Source organism: Hemitrygon akajei, chromosome 11 (genome assembly GCF_048418815.1).
Source record: "Hemitrygon akajei chromosome 11, sHemAka1.3, whole genome shotgun sequence".
In the NCBI taxonomy this organism is placed as follows: domain Eukaryota; kingdom Metazoa; phylum Chordata; class Chondrichthyes; order Myliobatiformes; family Dasyatidae; genus Hemitrygon; species Hemitrygon akajei.
The window spans coordinates 47707837-47732158 of NC_133134.1; the positions used below are offsets into that span (position 1 = coordinate 47707837).

The window sequence follows — 24322 nt, forward strand, 5'->3', positions numbered from 1 at the left end:
GCATGGTTGTTTGAGTTACCATTGCCTTCTGTCAGCTTCAACCAGTTTGGCCATTCTCCTCTAACCTCTCTCTTAAATGGGACGTTATAACTGCCACAGTGGATGATTTTTGTTTCTCGCACCATTCTCCATAAACTCTAGAGACTGTTGTGCGTGAAAATCCCGGGAGATACTCGAGCTACCGTGTCTGGCACCATCAACTATTCCGCATTCGAAGTCAATTAGATCCGATTTCTTCCCCATTCTGATGTTCGGACTAAACGACGACCAGACCTCTTGGCCGTGTCTGCATGCTTTTATACGTTGAGTTTCTGCCACAAGATCGGCTGATTAAATATTTGCATTAAGGAGGTGTACAGATGAACCTAATAAAGTGGCCGTTTGGTGCATATCCCCATTCCTTCATTGCTGTCGAGGATTTCTATAAATGGGAGCCATACAGCACTGGTCTGTGCATAACAAGCACACAGAAATGACCTCTGTAGTTGTCACCTCTAGAATTGTTTCCGCCTTCATTTTACTTCGGGATCCTGTGTCACATAAAGCCTAGGACTGCCTTTTTTATGTCCTCTGAATCATTCTCGTTGGCCTCTAATGAGGATTGATGAAGTTTCTGATAGTCACTGGTTCAGGCATATGTCGCTGTTTTCTGCCTTTCTTCATAGGGGAAAAAAGAAAAGCATTTCAATGTTTGAGTTCTTATAAGTGAAATGATGAAATTACTGAACAGAAGTGACATTTAAAAGCTCCTGCAACAGATCCATTTCATTAATAAGAAAAGCCAGACAGGATAATAAAATGTTCCTATCAAAACAGATGTTTCTGTCTTCAGGCACTCTAACATCCTCGTGGTCATTGGTGTTCTCTACCTCGCACAGATGTCAGAACTGTCTGCAGTTAGAGATTTCCTTTCGTTTTCAGTGGAGGCACCAGTGCAGATGGAGGAAATTCTAGTCAGCTGCTGCTTCACCTAACCCCTCTCTTCCTAGGATCACTGGACAGCAGCTAAACATTTTGCCAAGTGAGTTGGCCAACTCCCTGCCATCCCAAGTATGGGAAACTCTAGTAGGAATGATGCTTGGTGCCAGGGAAATGTTGTGACTGTGCAAACAAACTTCAAGGTCCCCTGAGTCTTGTCAGCAAGACCTATTGGTGGAGGGCAAACGTCATTCCCTGCTGCACATTCTCCTGTTTCTTCCTGGAGGAATCTGAAATGTCACTCACATTTCTGTTGCATGGATGCCTGTAACTTTACTTAGTAACAGTGGCTGTTTCTGAATGCCTTTCCGGGCAAGTGAGTACAAGAGGGGGCATGGAGATAACAAGGCACAGTATTAATGACTGCGGTTGAGTGGGGATGTACAGATTTCGCTTCATTCCATTAATTGCACCAAGAGGAAATAACAAATGAGAAAGACTCCGGCCTGTACAAATCCAACAGGCTTTGAATGGTGGAGATTAGACCAGCTGTCACAGCAACATTCCTGTTTATTGTTTTCAATATTATCTCATCGGGACTACCATTTTCAATCCTCTGACATAGTTAATGTGAATATTCTTCAAATAAATTTCTGGGGTTAATATCAGCTTTGCATTTCCAAATCAATATAAAAAGCATTTCATGTGCTCAAGGCCAGCTTGATTGTGAGAGCATTGAACTGTCCCCTAGTATGATGAGTTGGCCTCTGACTTCACAGTCCATCTCACTATGGCCTTGCACCTCATCCTCTGCCTGCTCTGCCCTTTCTCTGTAACTTTTATACTTTATTCAGCATTTTGATGTCGTTTCCCTCGTACTACTTCAGTGTAATGTTGCAATTAAATTATCTGCATGGATGCCGTGCGAAACAAACCGTTTCAGTGTATCTCAGTATATTTAACAATTATAAACCATTTTATCAATTTACAAATTATCGCAAAGAAATTTGACTTCCTCAATTTGATGAATAAGTTGTTTACTGCGCAGTGTCTTATGGGGGAAAATTCCTTGCTAGAATTATGAATTTCAAACTGTAATATGTTGATGATGAAATCTACCAATTCCATTCCTTTGCATTTCATGTTCATTAACGGCCCCAAATGAATTCAGAAAATGGTTATAAATGGATAAATAAATTTCAGTTTTATTAAGGCCAGTCTTTATTTTTAAAAAATGACTAGTAATTAATGTTATTGATTTTTTTTGTCTGAATGTCCTTTTTAGGAAGAGGTAGAGCTTCAGGGAATTGATGGTATCATGTACAAGGGAAGGCTAGATCCCAAACTTCCAACAATATATCCAATGCAAGATGACGAACCCTTAGGTAAATCATGTTTCTTGGATGGAGATGTATGCTAAAAACAAGCTGTATGTATGTTTAACAGTGATATTAACAGTTATTGTTTGTTATTCATTTTACTCTAATTTCAATAATTAGTTCAACTGAATATAATTATCCCAAAGGTTGAAATCTGATGTGTTCAATTTGACCGCCAGTAATTTAGGGGGATGATGGGTCTCAATTTTAGATGCCATTTGAGCTGTGCCTAGCCATACAGTCATGGGTACAGAGAAAGCAGAGCAGTGGGCTAAGCAAGCATTCCTGAGGTGCGGCAATTATGAGGATTTAGTGCTAATAACTTCAATCTCCTGGACCTCATTTCAAGTTAACATCAGCCAAATAACCTATGGTAGCTGTTACATATATTGGCAGCTCAAAGTGCACTTCTGCAGAAATGAAGATGTAAAATAACTAAAGGCACCCAAGTATAAGATGTCAGAATAATTCACTCAAGACATGTTGCTTCCATATAATAATGGTGAACTTAATCTATAGTTTCATAACTTCTCCTAGCTTTATACTTCCCATACTTACATCTCATTTTTGTTCTTTTAATCAAGAATTCTCCCCCATCCCCCACCTTTAGCAATTAATAATTATTCAAGAGCATTATTGACTAGTAAAATGCCATTTTCTTAATTCAGCTAGTGCTGGAAGTGTTCTTCACTTTTACACCAGGGCATTTAGCTGTACATAAATACAGTGGCTGGTGGTGGACCTGAGGAGGGCTAAGGCACCGGTGACCCCTGTTTCCATCCAAGGGGTCAGTGTGGACATGGTGGAGGATTACAAATACCTGGGGATACGAATTGACAATAAACTGGACTGGTCAAAGAACACTGAGGCTGTCTACAAGAAGGGTCAGAGCCATCTCTATTTCCTGAGGAGACTGAGGTCCTTTAACATCTGCCGGAGGATGCTGAGGATGTTCTACGAGGCTGTGGTGGCCAGTGCTATTATGTTTGCTGTTGTGTGCTGGGGCAGCAGGCTGAGGGTAGCAGACACCAACAGAATCAACAAACTCAGTCGTAAGGCCAGTGATGTTGTGGGGGTGGAACTGGACTCTCTGACGGTGGTGTCTGAAAAGAGGATGCTGTCCAAGTTGCATGCCATCTTGGACAATGATTCCCATCCACTCCATAATGTACTGGTTAGGCACAGGAGTACATTCAGCCAGAGACTCATTCCACTGAGATGTAACACTGAGCGTCATAGGAAGTCATTCCTGCCTGTGGCCATCAAACTTTACAACTCCTCCCTCAGAGTGTCAGACACCCTGAGCCAGTAGGCTGGTCCTGGACTTATTTCCACTTGGCATGATTAACTTATTATTTAATTATATGGTTTTATTTTGCTATATTTCTTCACTATTCTTGGTTGGTGCAGCTGTAATGAAACCCAATTTCCCTTGGGATCAATGAAGTATGTCTGTCTGGTAGGAAGTTGCAAAGCCTGGCTCATTCAAATTGTTCAGTCTAGTGCCCAGAAATCTGCCACTCACTGCCCAGAATTCCCAGGGGTTTGTTTCTGCTGGGCAAGTTTAAGAAATTGAATAGTGCCAGTCTCTTCTGTTCAGGATGGACGATTACAGTGTGGCTTGATCTTGTCCTGACCTAATTTGCAAGGGTACATTGATAGTAATCAGGAGTAGAATTGAGTTCTGGACTGTAAGACTAAAAACAAGTGGCAGATATTCAATAGCTTGCTTGGATTTATCATTCAACCGTCGTTACAGCCACAGCAACTCTTTAACAAGTTGGCAACTTTGAAACCAGATTCTGAACAACCAGATACAAATCTACCTGCTTATTGAAATTGCATCCTAATCCCACTTCCTTTAATATTTGAACTAAATAGCATGCTTGGGATGATGAATACTTTTGGTCAAGCTGCCTTTGGGTGACAAGTTCTTCTATTGAATTTCACCTCAGAATTAATTTGCTTTTACAGTTCTGTTAAGAAACAAATTGGTGCAAAAATTAGTTCTCAAGCCTTCATGCATTAGTGGAGGTATTGTGCTTAGATTTCCAGAGAAGCTGCATCAATGCTAATTTGGAAAGGAGAGAGCTCCCCAATGGGATGGGATCCTCTTGAACCATACTGGCGAATTGCAGTTTTAGGTAGAATTTAAAGCTAGCTCCATGAACAGGAGGACATGAAAGAGCAGTGGCATAGGACAGAGGTTGAAGGGGGTGGTAGGGTGGTAGAGATTGATGGTCATGGTGTGACAGTGAGGTAGTTTAGCTGTGTGGGCAGGTATGTGGCCAAAATGTACATTTTGACAGAAGTAAAATGAAGCACGTTATCTTAAAGGTGGAGACTGTAGCCCTTCGAGGTGCAGAGTATCTGGGTATCCTAGTGTATGCTTCACAAAAATGTACCTGAACTGCAGTAAGTAATTAGGAAAGCAAGTACAATGTTATTATTTATTGCTAGGGGAATCAAATAGAAAGGTAAAAAAGTTTATGTATCTTTATTCCTTAGAACTTAGAAGATTGAAGGGAGGTTTGATAGGTATACAAAATTGAGGGATATAGATATGGTAAATGAAGTAGGCTTTTTCCTCTGAGGTTGGGTGGAACTACAGCAGGGGTCATGGGTTAAGAGTGAAAGGTGAAATATTTAAGGGGAAACTTCTTCGCTCAGAGGGTTATGAGAGTGTGGAATGAGCTGCCAGCACAAGTGGTGCCTACCAGCTCAATTTCAACATTTAATCTAAGTTTGGATAAGCACACAGATGGTAGGGGTATGGAGGGCTATGGTCCCGGTGCAGGCTGATAGGAGTAGTCAGTTTAAATAGTTTTGGCATGGACTAGATGGGACGAATGGCTTGTTTCTGTGCTGTACTTTTCTATGACTCTGAGTTTCAGTTATTTTGGGCAGTGGAGAGACCATATCTTGAGTAATTCATGTGGTCTTATTGAAAGAAGGATCTTAATGCATTAGACACAACTCTGAAAAGATCTACTAGACCGTATCAAAGGAGGGGCCATCTGTTAAAGGAAGGTTTGACGCGCTAGCCTCTTGTGCACTGGAGTTTCAAAGAACACAAGGATCTTGACTTGAATGTAGGAGCCTAAAGACTACATGGGTGAATGTGAAGAGGACATTTCCTGTTGTGAGAGAATCTGGAACTAGTGTTCATTGTTTAAAATTAAGTTTCTTCATTTCAGACAGATGTGAAATTATATCTAGAGTTGTGAACATTTAAAACTTGGCAATAGAAGCAAAGTTTTTAAATGCAGTGTATATAAGGCAAAGTCATACAGATATTGAAGAGTAAAAAAAGTGGAAGATTGCTACAAACAGACAAATACAGAGTTAAGGTTACACGGAGATCAGCTACAATCTGCTCAACCTATGGGGCAGGATCAGAAGGATGAGTGATACACTTCTTCTCCTCTCAACTTATGTCAATATGTATGTTCCTCTTTTTGTAAAAGTTGTACTCTGAGGAACGGTCTGCAAAAGCAACTATCAATTACTTTGTTACACAGAACGCTGCTTGAAAATAGATGTCCACATTAAATCTGGTGCTTGCCACTTAAACCTTGTATTGTGTTGCACTGTCCATTTTTTTTTTTGCAGGGATAGCTTTCTACCGGTGTGAATTATTATACATGTTCAACAATTTAATTATTTATCTGCAGAGAAGAAATCAAGTGGAGTGAAACAGCAGGTTACTCGACCAGAAACTTCTCCTGTTGCTCCAAAGTGTGTTTACTGCAATCAAACTTGTAAGTGTACTTCTGACTGTTGTTAGCCTTCACAAGCTGTCGATGCCTGGGAGTAAATTTATCTTGTTCTGAATTCTATCAATCGATAATAATCCAAACGTATACAGTGTGTATATGTGTATGTATATGCATATATATGCAGATGGTACAGGAGCTGTGGTACAGGAGGATGGGTTAGGAGATACTCTGTGAGTTGCTGTGGTTTTTCTCCTGATTAGGCAGGGTTTCTGTGCACTCCTGATGCATATAATTAATGTTTTCAATACAATCCAGAATATTTGTTCTCCACATTGAGTGCTCATGGGCAGATATTGCATTTTTTAAGGAGACTTTAAGCATATCCTTGAGACCTGTATCTGCCTTGTATTCTGAACCCATAACTTCGATCCTTAATTTACCTGAATTCTTGCTTTTCCTCCATAGGATAGGAAGCAAATATTGATTGTGATAATATTTTCCCTTTTTTTTTTGAAATACCTGGTGTCTTAAGATGGAACTTGAGGGAAGGAACATATGCTTTCTTAGAGATTTAATATCCTGTATTTCCCAAAGGGGTTTATAGCAAATTATAAGCATATTTAATTTATTTAAGCATAGTTATTTCCGTCTGTATTTGAATTTAGCAGCAAGGTCCACCGAACAGTAATTGGCAGTGCTAGTTGTACTGGCTGCTTCCAAAACTGTGATACCTGGAAAACTTAAGGCAGCATTTCATTGGGTGTGACCTCGAGGAGCTTTGATAACACTAAATAAAATGGGATCTTGGGGAAATAACATTACCAACTAAAACCCACACATCACACAAAATCAAGTTGGATGTGGTTTTTAGAGATCAGTCATCTGTGCCCTAGGTCATTGCTAAAGGATGGTGGCCTAGGGTGATGGGGTGGAGATACCCTAGGAGCAGTAAGGTGCTCCTTCCCTCTGCTAACCTGCAGGTCACCCTTGGACAAGGTGACGCCATGGGAGCAGGTAGTGAATGGTCTTACGAGCAGCTGCAGCTGATGTACATCACAAGTCCTAGTTATGTGATCGCTGACACCAGGCAGGCAATCCCTGAGGAGTGTTGATAATGGCTGGGGTCACCCGTCTTATAAAGAGACTGCCCAGAAGAAGGCAATGGCAAGCCACTTCTGTAAAAACATTCACCAAGAATGATCATGGTCGTCGGAAGGCCGTGATCACTTGCATCATATGACATGGCACATAATGAACGAACAAGTGACCTAGATCCAGTCATTCCAGGTTGCTTCAGCAATGGTCCTCCTTGTATCAAAGCAGCTGGATTGGTGACGTTCAGTGATGTTGTACAACGTTCAGTTCCATCTGCAACTGCTCCAGAAACAAAGCAGCCCATAAGGCAAAAACATGGATGCATTCAGGCATGGCTTATTAAGAGGCAGGTCCCATTCTTGTCGAACACTCATCATCATTATGAGGTACCTTGTGAATACTTTGTCAGCTTTTAATAAGTAAAACAGTGCTGTTGGAATCTCAGCAAATCAATAAATTTTGTAGATTCTGAATATATGAAGACGCAATAATGGAAAGATTGTTGCATGGAGGATAAAACAACTTGATCCAGCTGGGATATATTCTAGGTTGTTCAGGGACAGCGATTCTGTAAGGTCCACAGATCCCTTGCTTAATGGTATTGATCCATGGCTTAAAGGTTAGGAACCCTTGTTCAAAGAGATAAGTGATAAAGTCAACAGGTCCTGACTAACTTTCTAAAATATCAATAGACTAGATCTGTGGTGCCTGTAGATTGGGAAAGTGCAAGTATCACACCCTTGTTCAAGAGGGGTATAGACCACCTGACATGAAAATACATTTCTCCATTATTGCCTTCATTTAATCCTGGAGCTTTCTACCTAATATTGCTCTGCTAGCACCTTCATCAGAAGGGTTACAGTGGTTCAAATAGGCGGCTCACAGCCACTTTCTCGAAGGCAGAAATTGGCAGTAAATCTTATCCTCAGCAGGGACAGAAATGAATAAGTAAAACTCTTTACTCATCCATGAACGCCAGTGTGCAATTTAATGTTATTCAAAAGATGGGACATCTGACAGCGTAATACTACTTCAGCAGTGTATTAGCCCCCAGATTTGATTACAATACATGTAGAAGACATAAGGGAATTTACTCTTCACTACAACTGTCAAAGCACATCCGAAACCAATGTGTCACAAGTGTGTTTTTTTTAAAGCCATAGAAACCTGTTACTAAGTATGATTTATTGAATGTACCAAGTAGCATAATTAATCCCATGTAAAGTTTATTTCTGTAGTCGTAATGATGAAAATGTAACATTACTGAGGTGAAATTCCACTTTTGCTCACTTTGCACTTCTGCTCAAGGTCGTATTCATCCTTTCTATGCTTGTCAGTAGTATGCATTATTGAGAAGTAGTGTGCTAAAATGAGAGTTTTTCTCAGCTGATGTTTAGGCAGCAGAAGAAGGAAGCTTAATAGGGTCCGATGTTAACTCAAATCATGCCAGTAGACATGAACACAGCAAATGATGAATTTGGACAGCATGTGCATTTCAACTCTTTATAGGATTCCAGTCAGAGTTGAAGGGAAAAGACAATTATTATTTTGTAGTTTGGAGGGTTGCAAAATCTCCATGCCCCAAGTCCAGATTGGTATACAGTATGATGAAAGAGGATTGCACTTGCGCTACTGAGTGTGATAGCTGAGAATGAGAGGTTGCATCTGCAGAGGTAGGTACTTGTAGAGGAATATAATAGAAATCTGAGCCCACCTACCCACAATACTGTTCAGTCAGTAGCATTCTCTGTATGGACTTGAACGTGCAGAAGCATGATGAACTTTAACTGTCCGGATGGATTAAAGTCAAGAGTGTGGCCCACACAGTGGCAGATTGCTCCAACTCATTAAAATTTGAGGGTTTTTTGCAATGTTAGGCAAGCTGTAAGCTATTTATTTCTGATAACTGGCCTTATCAAGATGATCCCAAAATTTCCCATGTCTATTTGCATTATGGGCAATTTATACCGGCCAAAAGTTTACAAGCCAGTACATTTTTGGAATGAGAAGGAAACTGGCCTTCACTCGGAGAACATGCAAACTTCACATGGACAGGACCCAAGCTGAGGATTGAACTCATTTCCCTAGAGCTGTGATACAGCTGTCACAGTACTTGTATGAAGAGGTTTGCTGTCAATGCTTTTGTTGAAAGGTTGATCTGGTAGTGTTATGGTCACCATTAGTGATACCAGTTTTTATTTTCCCTAGCTGCAGTGGTGGGATTTGAACTTGTGTCTCTGGGTGATTAGCCAAGCTTCTAGATGCTAGTAAACTAACTTAACCACAATTCTGCCAAACAACAACAAAGGATGGGAAAGTGGTGACAATATAAATAAAATCAGGAAACTTAAAATATAATTGTGCATGATGGAATGTATTCTGAGATACGGTACACTCAGTGACATTCACTATTAAGTCAGTACAATAGAATAGTGTATGTATTTTTTTTGAACAATAGCTGATGGTGTCATCTTTTGAAGCAGATTCTTGGATCGATTCAGTCCCTCTTCAGTTCTATCAGATATGAAGTGACTGATGGGACATCTGTTGGTCCTGCAGACCTTTCCACAGATGTGGTAGGAGGTACTTGAGGTGGATTTTAGGCAATTTAGGAGATGATGGGTTTCTTTGTGCTTTCAGTAAATGGATGTGAGGTTCTCAGTCTCCTTAAATGCTCCTCCATTTTGACTCGTAGAGGGTTAGAAGTTCCCAAGACTCACTGAGAATATTGCTGTTCTTCAAGGTTTTGAGAACATCCTTGAATCTTTTCCTTTGTTCGCTTAAAAATTTCATGTCATGATTGAGCTATGAATTTATTTTCTACTTGTTGTGTTGAGAAGATGACTAATTAGGACCTCAAGGTAGGACATAAGAAAGAATGTTGATATTGGGGCTTTGGAGAATTTTGTGGAGAAACATTGCTTTGTCTGTCTGGTGCTTTAATGCACCTGCTGCAAAAAGCCCTCAAGCTTCATGCTGGGTTTGAGGTCTTTATTGTCAAGTACACATTTCCTCAAATGACTACAATATAACCCATATCAGTTTCTGACCAACTGAAGGCAATGATGAATTTTATTGTTGATATACTTTTTCATCGGCCTTTAATTTTTGTGTAGTGGTAAATGGTCCACGTTTTCCAGTGTCTCATTATGGACCTTTATTGTTGAAGACTGTTATTGGTACAGATGGTAAAGGATTTATTTTTAGATATGTTAAATTCCCATTCCCTCATGCACTTCAGTGAAAGAGTTGGTAGTAACTTGGAGTTTGGCCTCTGAATGTGCAGGTGCCATCTGAATGCTGATTGAAGTTGGGTGACCTTGCTTCTGGAGTGAAGGCAATGTAGGAAGGGTGTTCTCATTTGTCCTGTAGATTAACTTCATTCTGGCTGGATGAAATGCATTACTGTGATGAGAAAAAGTGAAGAAAGGGTCAGGAAATGACATAATCTTGTTTGACACTTGTCTGGACTGAGTTTGGATCTCTTGTGGATGCATTGGTTAAGATCATGTCCTATATGTGAATGTTGGTGCAAAAGATGGAGATGAATCTCTAAGGTCAGCCAAATATGAGTAGGATGCCTTTCAGATATGTTGGATTGACAGTCAAAGGTTTTGGTGAAAGCAAAGAAGGGCTACTTGCTGCTGCTTCCTGAGATGATGTGCAATGATGACCATGTCGATTCTGCCTTTAGACAGGAGAAATCTACTTTATAATTCAAGGAGAAACCCTTCAGCCATTGGGAGCAAGGAAGTGGGGTTGGGGCCTAATCATTAGGGTTGATCCTAATAATATCTTTCCAAGTCATTGACAGCAGAGAGTCCTTTCTGTAATTTCTACATTTTGATCTGCCTCCTTTCTTAAAAATGGTCATGCCTATGATGTGTCTAGGATCCCTACCATCTCTTCTCCAGAGGTGCAAATTGAGATTGTTGATTTGTGACCTTAGTTCCTATCTAACATGTTTTATAGCACCAGTGAGAATACCATTACTCACAGTAGCTAATCGTCCTCCATCTGTGATGACTAGATATCCCAGGGCTCCACCAATCTCCATTTCTTCCTGTACAGTTGTTTATTTTCAGCTAGAGGCCCATATCTGGCTTTCTGTCTCACCTTGGTGGTCTGTGCTTTCTTCTATTGCAATGATGGGAAGAGGTGACCTATATTGTTCATCCATCCGTCCTTCCCTCCCAAATGACTTGCACCACCCAGCAACCCACCTATTTTTAGCCCTAGCCCAATCACAGGACAGGTTACAATGACTAATTAATCTAATAACCGGTACGTCTTTGAACTGAGAGTGGAAACTGGCGCAGCTGGAGGAACCCTATGCACTGATGGGAAGAAGGAACAAAGTTCCTTACGTGGATGCTAGAATTGAACTCAGAACTCCAATGCCCCAAGCTGTAATGGTGTGCTAACTGAGGGAGAGGAAGAAAAGTGGAAGAATGAAATTTGGTGTCTATGATAGTCTGGAGGGTCAGAGAAGACAGAGGAGATTGGGCTGGTCGACACCTTGGAAGCCAGATTCTTTCCACTATTCTGTCCTAGTTGGTTCATTGGACAGCTTCCTCTATTACACTATTTATGTACCATTGGTTCTCATTGATCTCATCTTCCATCTCCAACCAGAGTTTCCTATTATATCTCCTCTTGAAAACCTATCTCACCTTTGCTGTTTGCAAGGTGACCACAAACACCATGAAGGGGTTTTTTTTGGGTGGCGTGTACTTAGAACTTAATCTAATTTTCTGTGTTTTTGGTCGCTGTTTTTCAGGTATGGGTCCTCGCCCTCCTGATCCTCCTTATCTACAGCAGAGGACCATGACGCAAGATACTTCAAACATTTGTCGATGCCAAGGTGCTTCCCTTTCTGATGAATGTAAACTTGAACTTCATGGGAAGACTGAATGATAGAGTTGGTAATACGCAAGTACTTTGATGCAGGACATGAAGTTTCAATCCAGCTATAGAAGGATGTCTTCTGACAGGGCTCTGTAGGACCAAAGTAAAATGTGTAGGAAGTCTCAGCTTAGTAAACTAGGTCATAGGTTACTGAATCTAATTTGGAAATGGTGGATAGTTTGACAGTCGTTTTGTGCTATGATAATTGGCTGCTGGAAAAGGCATGAAAAGAGAACGAAGTGCCCTTGGATTTTCACTCAGGAGGGACTATCCTTTAAGCAAAATTCTTCTCCTCACTCAACCTGATAGTAGTCACTATACCATTGGAAGTTTGTACAATTTATTAAAGCAAAGTTGCATTGATTTTGCTTTAAGGAGAATAGGTTACTGGGAAAAAGTTGGGGGGCTGTGGGGACGTAGCTTATAAAGGCCTGCTATATTACTGGTGCGATCGAGGCTGAAGGGTGCGACCAGGTGCTCAAAGTGCCCTGTCAGTGTGTTGAATACTGTCTTCCACTGGCCAACATCCTTTATTGGAACCAGATTGTAAGCTTTCTGCAAGTCTCGCTTCGAGAATACTCTTGCCCCTTGGAGAATCTTGAAGACAGTGTTAATGAATGGAAGGGGGTAACGATTCTTGGCTGTAATGCAATTCAGTCCTCTATAATCAATGCACCACTGCAGGCTCCTGTCTTTTTACTGTACAAAGAAGAAGCCTGCACCAGCTGGTGAGGTGGAAGGCCAAATGAATCCCATGGTAAGAGCTTCGTTATGTGCTCCTCCATAGCGCTTATCTGCTATGGGATTTTGACTGGCTTGGGTGTTTCAACTACTCACAAACCTCCCTCTGAACAACTCCTGATGCTCTTAGGCAGCAGGGGTGATTCGACAGACCTTAGAGTCTCCTCCATAGGTTCACTAGAGTCTTTAGTTAAAACGAAGACCGCATCAGAGTACAAGTCCTCATTCGTATCCTCAGACAAGGTGCTACAAATGGTCTTTGTGCTCCTGGGACTAGGCTTCGAAGGACCTGGCAAATGGATCCCTTAGGCTTGGCTGCTAGAGCTCCAGAATACTTGGGCACCTGTCTCTCTTGTTCCAGTGAGCCCCCAACTGGGCAGTGTCAGGACCTGCACGGTCCCATTGGCTGGAGCTGGCCTATCTGCCCTAGGAAGCAGGACTAGGTCATCCAAAGGCTCCAGGTTTCAGAGGTTTGGCTCCCTGTTGGTTGTTTGTCTCAGGAAAGTCACTAAGCTGAAAACATTCCCTCTTGCAACAACTGGACCATGCAATGATCCTCCCTTCCCTCTAGTTCATGAAAGGGTTATGCTGGAACAGCCAAGGGCAAAGGTGCCCGAGGATCAGGAATATGTGAGGAGAATCAATGATATAGAACCAACTATCTTCTGCATGTTCCTCTATCCTCATCCGCAAAGTTGATGTTGGCTGTAAGATCTGCCCAAAGCCCAATATGACGACTGACCAGAGCAGTTGCAGGCGTGAGCTACCTCAGCTCCTGCAGAGGTATGTTGAGTCGATGGACAGCCCGCAAGTCCAGGAAATTGCCAGCTGCCCCAGAGTCCACACAGGCATTCACCTCTTGCTGGCCCTTTGCCTAGGAGATCTCAGCCTTCAGTGACACCAGAATCAGTTGAGTTGGGAGTAGTGGTTGCTACGTTCAATGGACAGTCTTAGCTGTTCTCCTGATGGCTGCAGCTTTGGACATTCAGCCTGCAGGTGACCTGCTTCCCTGCAGAAATAGCAGCAACCTGGACTCTGACGCTGGGACCTCTCATCGGCAGAGAGTTTGTGCAGCCAATTTGCATGGGCTCGACAGGGTCTTGAGTAGGAGACTGGTTGATCATTGTCCGAGGTTGAGATGTGGAACTGTGATGCATTGAGGCTGGGCTCGGGCTAGCCCTCTTCGACCTCTTGATAGTCACATTTTTTCTCCATTAGGCGATTGTTGATGTAGCTGGACTGATTGATCAGAACCTCTTAAGTCTTCTACTGGGTCTCCCAAAGCAAGGGCATCCTTTAGTTTACCTCAGAGTCCATGGTGGTACAGAACGGCCAAGCCCTCCCCATTCCAGCTGCTCTCTTTGGCCAAAGTCTGAAACTCAATAGTTTAGTCAACTGCTGACCGACTGCCCAGATGCACCTTCATCAGACGATCTGAGGCTTTGTTTGCTCCAATGGGATGATGGAATACTGGAACACCCTGCTCGTGGTGGCCAAGAATTCCTCCGAATCCAAGCAATCTCCGACCTCTACCCCAAATGTGTGGTTGGCCATGCTAGAGCCCTCCTGGTCAGGAGAGGCCACCTTCCCATGCTCCGTAAGGAACTGGGATGGCTGGAGTTCGAACAACAACGGACACTGAGTGAGGAAGCCGCGGCAGGAGCCTGGGTCACCGCCAGGACTCTCTGGTGTCGGAAGACGGACTGACCCCACAGAGTGGCCAACAGCCTCAGTCTGTCTTCCTCCTAATGACAGTTGGGGGTCGTGTTTCTTCCAGCTGTGTCCTGGAATTTTCTTCTTGTAGCTGCCCACAGCTGGCAAGAGGCTCTGAAACCTCACTAGGTCCATGTTAGGCTCAGTCCTATTGTGACGAGAGACCTAGGTGAAGATGGTTAGGACCGAAGAGCTGGAGTAGTCAAGACATGATACGGGACTGAAACAAAGATAGAGTTCTAAACTAGACATAGATGAGAATCCAAAGTTGAGCTGATGATTGAGCACCAAACCTCTGTTCAGGAGCACTTTAAATATTAAATCCTGGCACCAAAACATGGCCACCAATTAGCAGGGTGGGCCTAAATCTGTAAAGGGGCCATACCTGCTATCCATATTCCAGAGAGTTAGTGTCTAATCCCTGGAGGCTGGAACAGGGTCATAATACCATGTAATGAGTGGGATTTACATGTGCACACACTCCCACCATGCGTTGGGTATGCATATACACACACCATGGGCATCCTTCATTCATGTACCTGTTCCACATTGAACCTGCCCGTATGCACTTCTCTCACACACAATCCACATGGATCTGTCTACATAACTGCCTCACACACCCAGTCTCACAAACCAGCTTCGAACGTTCCTTCCCCGAATACAGATATATATCCCGGCACATACCACATAGATACAAACACATACTTGCACATACACAAAAACAAACACATAGACAACTCACACAAACTCTCCATATTCAAGCTGTCCATACATCTCACAGACTCCACGCATACACCTCCCCGCATGAACCTCTCAACACTCATAAACTTGCTCCAAACAAAGTAATTTCTAAATATCCAGTAGCTGAAGTAGTTCTAATTTTAAATTAGCTGTTTCAGTATCGTTTTATCTACTCATTGTAGAACATGGAATATATAGTGAAGTTTTTTATATTGTGACACCAGAGCAGTTAATGATAAGGGTCCATGGTATAAAAAGGTTGGGAACCCCTGCGCTAGAGGTTCCATCCTTGAAAATATGTCATTGTATCATACCAAATGTTATCAATTATATGGTTAGCTGCTTCAAACTATTTGTTTTGAATTGGTTTGTTGTTAAATTGGAGTCCAGTATGTCTTTTATCATCAACAGAGGTTTCTTTGCTGTGTGTGTTTGTCAGTATTTATTTGGAGTTGTTATTTTTCAGGATTCGGTCGATCCACTGATGCGGACCTTACTCAGCAGAGGCCCACTGCACAAGATATTTCGAACATTTGCCGATGCCTGGGTACGGAATTGTTAAGTGACTGTAAAGCAGTAGTTTATGCAGTAGAGTAGTTTAGTAAAACTGCCCTTCAACTCAGAACATTAAGCTTTAGGCTTTAGTTGATGAATGACTTTTGAGTGAATGTTTTTTATTCAAAGTTCTTTCGTTCAGCCCATGCAACAGTATGTCTTTTGCAGTTATACTGTGCTAAGCTAAATTAGTGGAGAGTGCAAGGGGAGTTTTACTATTGATACTGAACTTGGGAAATGTTTACATTGATGTCAGAACCGCTTTTACAATTTGGAACAAGAATCCTGCAGGTGGACTCATGGTAAATTGATGGATTATCCTGATTTTTATCCGTGTCTCGGTCTTTTTCCCATGTGAGGATGTAAACATCGGCAGCAGGCGGCCACCATTGTGGATCAGTGACTGCAATCGCTAGAGCTCCGTTCAGTTGATCAGGGGTGGTTCTGTGACACGCTGCCTCTGGATAAGAGAGCTGCAGTTCCTCCTGACTCCTCAGCCTCCCAGATGCAACGACTACACCCAGCTGAAGCTGGAATTTGGCCCTAATGGGAACATCAGAATGAATGTGATGAACTAATGAAGAATCGAAGGATGTAAATGTATTAGGATAGGAGTTGGCAGTGGGAATGATTCAACAGATGATCCTGTTACAGAAATATCTACAAGGAGAGATTGGAAGTTACTTCACATTGCTCGTACCTCTGTCATGTGTTGGGCCAGATAAATATGTAGCAGTAGTAAACTTATTGTAACCTGGCTTTGAATGTGCTGACTTTGATTTAGCTGTAGTGGGTTCAGTGACGTCTAAGGAACTTGGAGAGGCATTTCAGGGATTTAATATTTAAGGAAGAGTCCTATCCTTAGATTTAAGTAGGCATCAGAAATAAACAGCTATAGAAGCTGTTTCCATGGGCTCTAGAATTCCAACACCTGAAGGGAAGTTAGAACTGTTAGAAGTTAAATACCATTTCACTGTTGCTTATGGGCTGGGAAGAACATGAAGGTTTGTGCCTGGCTTTTCAGTCACATCTTTAATGCTTGTACCATTCTGATGATTGTTGGTCCTCGAACAATCATTTGTTCCCCTCACTCTCCACACCAAGTCCCACCCCCACCTTCACCAAAACCTAATCTTCTCCAGCTTCTGGAGACAGTCCACAGTGATGGTTGTCTGCATTGCCTACCATGGGTCATTCGGAGTTCAGTCTTTCCCCACGGCAGCTAGGAAATTAAGTACCAGTGATGTCTTTCTAATACATTCAGCAGTCTCTCTACCTCCCTCCACAACCTCCAGGTGCAGACACGCATTCGTTGCTCCATTCTTGCCTTCCCATAAAAATCTAGACTGTTCAGAAGCTGCATATGGGTCATATTCACCATCCTGAAGTGGAATATCTCTTGTGTTCAGGTTATATATATATATATATATATATATATCTATTGGGGCCGCTTGAATAGTTTTGAAAAGAACTATGTGTAATAATTATTCTAAATACATTTGTGACTATTTTAAATTATTTGTTACAGCTGCAATGTGTGCTCCACAATCGACACAAGAATTTGGAAATTCAGGTAATGAAAACTTGATTCTTACCCTATATGTTATTTAATTCAAAGCTTTAGAAATAGATTTAATTGCAAGAAGATTTCTGTAATATACAAAATAATTTTCTTGCGGCTTGTAATGCAAACACATAATTTTGATTTTGGCTGATTTTTTTTTTCAGCTACTCTAACGCTGGGCTCAGATCCCTTGTGTCCGAAGCAACCAGATCAAGAAACTTTAAGTCAATGCCCAGGTTTTTCTTAGACTTTTTATTAGTATCAATTTAGTAAATTGTGCACTGGCAGCTGAACAGTGGCAATGAAGATATTATGTAATGGCATTCCAACTTCTGGAAGTCTAATCGAATCTTAAATTATGCATTTTGTGCAATAATTTATATTAATTTATATTGTGGTATATATCTGCATTTCAGTAATCTGCAAATGCTTAACGTTTTCCAATTTCCTCCTCCTAGTTAATGTCAAGAGACATTCTGAACTGCAATCTAGGCAGATATTTAGGATTAGCTTTACTAAATGACAGAATAAAATTAGCACCTTCCTCTTGTACTGTTCACAAGCTGGAGGACTGCAGCCTTTCCCACAATGCTGTATAGGTAAAATAAGGAGTTCAAGAATGAGAAGTTTGGTTTCAATAATCAGAGAGGACTACCTTTTGGGTGCTTACATTTTCATTTGGCAAGTACTGCAGATTGTGCAGTTTAATGATAATCAATATTGCCCTTTATGCATTATCCAAAGTTGAAAGTATCCCCACAATAATTTGTTAGGTGAGCTTCAAATGAGTTTGTTTGAATATTGCTGGATGCAAGTTTATGTGAGTGTGAATGAATAATATTTGGAAACATTTATTTTGCTTTTGACAGATGAATTATTGACCTAATGCTTAATGCACATTTCTAAGTTAATAAGGCTGCAAAGATAAAACAAGGCAGTATGCAATAATTAGTGACTGTTAAATTTCATAGGGAGCCAACAGCATTTCAGAGCTAAAAATTAAAATTACTGCAGATGCTGGAAATCTGAAATGAAAGCAAAAAAAATGCTAGGAACAGTCTGCATTTGAGAGTTATTTCAAAGACATATTGCAGATATCCATACTTTACACAATAATGAACTGTGTTTAAATAACAAATGTAAAATTAAAACCATTGAGCCAGAAAGCTGCATCGCTTTCTTGCGCAATCAAGATGACTGAGCTACATTGCTATCAGAAAGGTCCCTATATCCAACTGATTTCTGTTTTACTGAACACGTCTGGTTACACAAAGCAAGTAGGGTGCATTTGTAATACTGACGCACCATCAATAACTCTCTCTGAGAAGTGAAGGCGAGATATCGACTTTTATTGACTGGAAGAAGGAACAAGCAGTAGTTGACCACCATGGTACATCCAGGAGACTGAGGGCCGGGCTCAGGCCTCAATCGCCTTTATACCGGGGTCTGTGGGAGGAGCCACAGGAGCAGTCAGTGGGGGGGCGTGTCCAGACAGGTATATGTAGTTCACCACATTCACCCCCCCCCCCTTTGTTTTAAAAGAGAGTCCCCATGGGGCGTAGTTTCTTACAAGTATATTTACAGGTTAAGTCTATCAGGTGGTCGAATCTGTCGCTGCGATCTACATAGCACCGGCTGTGATTGCACAGGTGCCGGTGGTGATTGCACCAGAGATGGTGGTTGTGCTGGTTCCGGCCTGACTGGAGGTGTCAGCCCACTAGGCATCAGTGATCCCTCATGCGTGTGCGAGGCGCCTGGTATATGTGCGTGCGAGACACCCGGTATAGGAGTGTTGTGAGGAGTCTGTGTAGGACTCGGTGTGCGTGGTGTCACCTCGGGTACAGGGTTCATAGTTACCGTGGAGTGTTCGGGGTAGTGATCTACAGCTCCTGCGGGCGCCAGGTCACGGACAGAGACCGTGTCCTCCCACCCATCAGGTAAGACCACGTAAGCATACTTGGGGTTCGCATGTAGAAGGTGAACCCTCTCGACCAGCGGGGAGTATTTATTGCTCCTCACATGAGTACGGAGAAGCACTGGCCCTGGGGATGTCAGCCAAGCTGGTAGGGTGGTCCCAGTGGCAGACTTCCTGGAAAAAGAGAATAGGCACTCGTGAGGGGTGGCATTGGTGGACGTACATAACAGGGAGTGGATAGAGTGGAGTGCCTCAGGGAGGACCTCCTGCCATCGAGAGACCAGCAACCCTTTTGACTTAAGGGCTAAAAGTGTGGCCTTCCACACTGTGACATTCTCCCTCTCCACATGTCCATTTCCCCAGGGATTATAACTCGTGGTCTGACTAGTAGCAATGCACCTAGCCAGCAGGTACTGGTGCAGCTCGTCACTCATAAAGGAGGACCCTCTATCACTGTGGATATAGCAGGGATATGCGAACAGAGTGAAGAGCTGGCGCAGGGCTTTTATGACGGATGTGGTAGTGGTGTCGGGGCAGGGGATGGCAAAGGGGAACCGCGAGTACTCGTCGATAATGTTGAGAAAGTAGACATTGCGGTCAGTGGAGGGAAGGGGGCCCTTAAAGTCAACACTCAGTCGCTCAAAGGGGCGCCAGAATGTAGTATGGTGGTCAACTACTGCTTGTTCCTTCTTCCAGTCAATAAAAGCTGATATCTCGCCTTCACGTCTCAAAGAGAGTTATTGATGGTGCATCAATTTTATTGACTGGAAGAAAGAACAAGCAGTAGTTGACCACCATACTACATCCTGGAGACTGAGGGCCCGGCTCAGGCCTCAATCACCTTTATAGCGGGGTCTGTGGGAGGAGCCACAGGAGCAGTCAGCAGGGGGCGTGTCCAGACAGGTATATGTAGTTCACCACAAATACGTTGACAGGTCCACTGGCACCACAGTCTCTGTGATTTAAAATTCATCCCATGGGGAGGCTTCCAGTGTTTTACTGGAAGACTGAACTGTGACAAGGATCAGGAAGCAAAAGAGGATCCTACATAACGGTCAGGAGTGTTTCTTCTAGAAGGAAAATTGGGATCTCTGTGGATCCTCCCATAGTCTTGTCCACTTACAGACTCCATCTATGATGTGGCTTTGAAAGGGATACAGAACAGGAACACTGGACTAATGTCCATCAGAAGCATATTAATAATCATTATAGGCTTAAATAATTTCAAGCACTGCCATCTTGCTAGTGATCTCATCAAGGCAATAGATCAGTAAGTGTCAACAGCCTGTTCTACTTGTGTCAGTTAGGTAAAAATAAAGGTCAAATAGTTAACCAAACATCTCGGTTAGATTTTAAGAAAGATCTTCTTTGCCCGAAAATAATCTTGTCTTCAATGGATAGTGGGCTTCCTTTGTTTGTTGCCCTAATTTGAAAAGTTGTTTTTTTTTTCCTCACGATATCCATGATATTGTATGACCTTTAGTGAGGTTGTGAGCATCCTGAGTAAGTTGTGATATACACAGTACTGTTGTTATGAGGTATAAGCGGATGTTCTTGTGTTAGGATAGTGTCATTAATGTTATACATTTGTCCATCGGCTTTCTGTTAACAACCACCCCATATCCAGTTAGTATACATGAATGCAGGTGTATTCTATCCTCATTCCTAAACCCTGTCTGCTGAACTATGAGAAAAAGTATTTTGAGAAAAGAGGTTATGTATGTAAGGAAAGAAGGACCATTCACGAGCTGGGAATGTGGTTATGAAGGAAAGATCTGCGTTATCAGCAGTGAGCCAGAGTTGTATGCTAGGATTTCAATGAACTGGCTTCAGCCCTTCTCAATCCCACCCAAAATGTCATTTGAATTAGCACGGTGATGAGGAGGCGTACCGGAGTAAGATAAATCAGCTGGTTGGGTGATATCACATCAACAACCTTGCACTCTACATCAGTAAGACCAAGGAACTGGTTGTGTACTTCAGGAAGGGGGAGTTGAGGGAATACATGCCAGTGCTCATCGAGGGATCTGAAGTGGAGATGATGAGCAGTTTCAAGTTTCTGGATGTCATTCTCTTAAAATCTATACTGGGCCCAACATGTTAATGCAATTACAAAGAAGGCACATCAGTGGCTATATTTCATTGGGAGCTTGACGGCATTTGGTATCTTAGCAAAGGCACTATGAATGTCTACGGGGTACTAAGGAGAGCATTCTAACTGGTAGCACCAAGTCTAGCATGGAGGGGCCACTGTACAAAATCAGAAAAAGCTGCAGAAGGTTGCAAATTCCGGCTCTAGCCTCCCCAGCATTGACGATATCTTCAAATCATGATGCCTCTAGACGATGCCTCCATCATTAAGGAGCCCCCATCACTCAGGGCATGCCCTCTCCTCACTTCTACCATCAGAGAGGAGGTACAGGAGACTGAAAACACAAACTCAATATCTTAGGAACAGCTTCTTCCCTTCTGCCATCTGATTTTGGAATGGACAATTAACCCATGAACACTATCTCACTATTTTTGCACTTTTAAAAAATTTTTTAATATAAATAATTTTGTTGTGTATTGCACTGTACTGGTACTGCAAAACAACAGATTTCACAACATGTATCACTGATGTTAAAACCTGATTCTGATTTTGTTCCCTTCAGTAACAATCTTCTTTACTACCAAACATTGTTTTTCATAAAATTTAAATTCAAAGCATAATTATCTAAGTGACATCTTAATTCCAGTCCTGTCGAAGGGTTTTGGCCTGAACCGTCAACTGTAATCTTTTCCATAGATGCTGCCTGGTCTGCTGAGTTCCTCCAGCATTTTGTTGCTCGGATTTCCATTTTGTTGCAGATTTTCCCTTGTTTCTATCTTAAGTTCTTGTTTTCTTTTATATATCTTGTGGAGGACCATGCTATTGTAAGACTTTTTCTTAGTGTCTTCTACGGTTGCTCAGAAAGCGACTGGATGTGATCTTTGAGAGCTAGGAACTGTGATAACCTGACTCTTGAGTTACCAGGCCAGTCAGGGCATGTGGTCTGACTATGTTTTGGGCATCAAGCCAGATATATTGAGGGGATCACAGAGGACCGTTTACATGCTGTCATCTGGAGAGAATGTGTGTCAAGTTTTTTTTGTGTGCTGTTAACATGCCTTTGGGCTATCTTGCTGCAGGAGCTGAGTAAAGTGACTAAAGCCCTGTTAGTGCATTTCACAGCTTCTTGAAATAGCAGAAGATAGTGAAGCCTTAATTTGATTGTAGCTTTGATCATAAATACTGTTGCCGATGACTCGGGGAGCATTGTGGCTGCTTCCGTTGATGCTCCACAGGGGAGTGCACAAATACTCTTTCATGCCAGCAATTCATGAAAAAGTGTTCCCTGCATTTGATATGTTGACGCCAGCTCTTCTCCTCGCTCACTTGACAGTGCGCAATCTTTGCTTAAACACTGGACGGATAAATCCTGCATCTTTACCCTCTTTGACGGCATTTGGACTTGTGTGTCACAGGTAGTCAGCCATTTCCTGATCTTGCCCTATGGGGTTGGCACTTCAAAGAACTCCTCTCCCTCATTTCTGTGAGCCAGTTTCTGACCTAAGTGGGTTCCGTCCACGTCTGTGCTGCAGGGAGTGAGCTGTAACATGTTAGGAATTTGGGTGGAAACAAACTTAGGCAGGACTGTGTTGCAACATTGCCTTTGGAGAAAAGAAGGAAAAGTCCATGAAACAATTAACCACATGGCCCCTCTTCCCTCAACACCTCTGGCACTCCTCACATTTTATCTGTAAAACATCCTCCTCTGTGTGGCTGGGTTACTTTAGGAATGTATTTCTCCCTAAAGGGTTGTTCTGCTTCCAAGTGTCATGAAGCAATTCATCCTACAGAAGGGTGAGGATGAGTTAGTAGGGGTTTTTTTTTGTAATATGAAGCAGTGTTACATAAATATCCTGCTAAAAAACACAGAGAAAACATTGGCAAAATGAATGTAAAGAAACTGTGCAAGATGTGAAGGCAGTTAGCAGAAGAGTGACTAATTCCGGTTATTGACAGTTAAAGCAGATTTTTTTTGTCTGTTATTAGATGGGAAGGACGATGGCATTCCCAATTGTGACTGGCACAAGTTGAAGCTGGCCTGTGGCAAAGCATCATCCTGAGGAAAAGAGATAACACAAAGACCTGAAACTGGTGCCATGTGTGTACTGTCCAACTTGTACCATATGTAGAAAGATCATTCCTGATTTGTGAATCAAGATACTGCAGATACTGAATATCTGAAATAAAATAGGAAACATTGGAAATAACTGCCAGTGAGGTGTGACGTCTGTGGAGAGGGAAACAGTTAACATCTCACATTGATCTTTCTTCACAGTTACTGAATAGTTGCACTCTTTCTGTTTCGTAGGGATTAGCAGAATGCTTTCCTGCCTGCCTCATTCTACTTGGACGTTATTTCTGGAGTTGCATTACAGTTGTTGAAGTTGTTTACCAGTAAACATGCACAGTACAAACTTGCTGCATGTTTGTAACTCGTTCATTGTTTGGGCCTTGGAACACAGCAGAGCTTTAAAAAAAAGTGCTTCTTGGATGGGAGGGCAGTCAATCCCAGAGAAATACGTTGTGAATATTGAATGGTTTTCTGGAGGGACACGTCTCTTTCTTTGATATTTTTTATAAAGCACTTGCTGATGCATATTTTAGCATATCCTTGTAGAAAACTTTGACTTGATAAGAAAAAAAATGTGACATTGTTATAAAGTATAGCACTCTTCAAATAGTTTTAAAATGTATTATCTATATATCTACACATGCATTTCCACATCAATAAAATATTCACGAAGCATCTTCAATGTAGCAAATGTTTCAAGGTGCTTTGCTGGAGTGTTGGAAGGAAGTTTGTTGAAATGATTTCAAGGGGGATCTTAAAGAGGTAGAGGGAGAGGAACACTCCTGGTGAGTTCTGGCCTTTAGTAGCTGAAGGCATGGTCACAGATGATGGAGTGATTCAACTCAAAGATGATCAAAAAACCGGAACTCATGGTTTCTGGGGTAGTAGGGTGGAGGAGGTTATAGAGTAGA

At 42.1% G+C, this 24322-nt stretch overlaps 1 protein-coding gene across 1 annotated transcript in view; it reads left to right on the plus strand.

Moving 5' to 3' along the window:
• The window catches only part of LOC140736337 (uncharacterized protein C16orf96-like), a 71464-nt gene extending 59436 nt beyond the window's left edge, over positions 1-12028 (plus strand). The window contains exons 15-16 of the mRNA XM_073062335.1: positions 2204-2303; positions 11892-12028. Coding sequence (XP_072918436.1) covers positions 2204-2303; positions 11892-12028 — 237 coding nt within the window. The remainder of the gene's footprint in view (positions 1-2203; positions 2304-11891) is intronic.
• The last annotated feature ends 12294 nt before the right edge of the window (positions 12029-24322 follow it).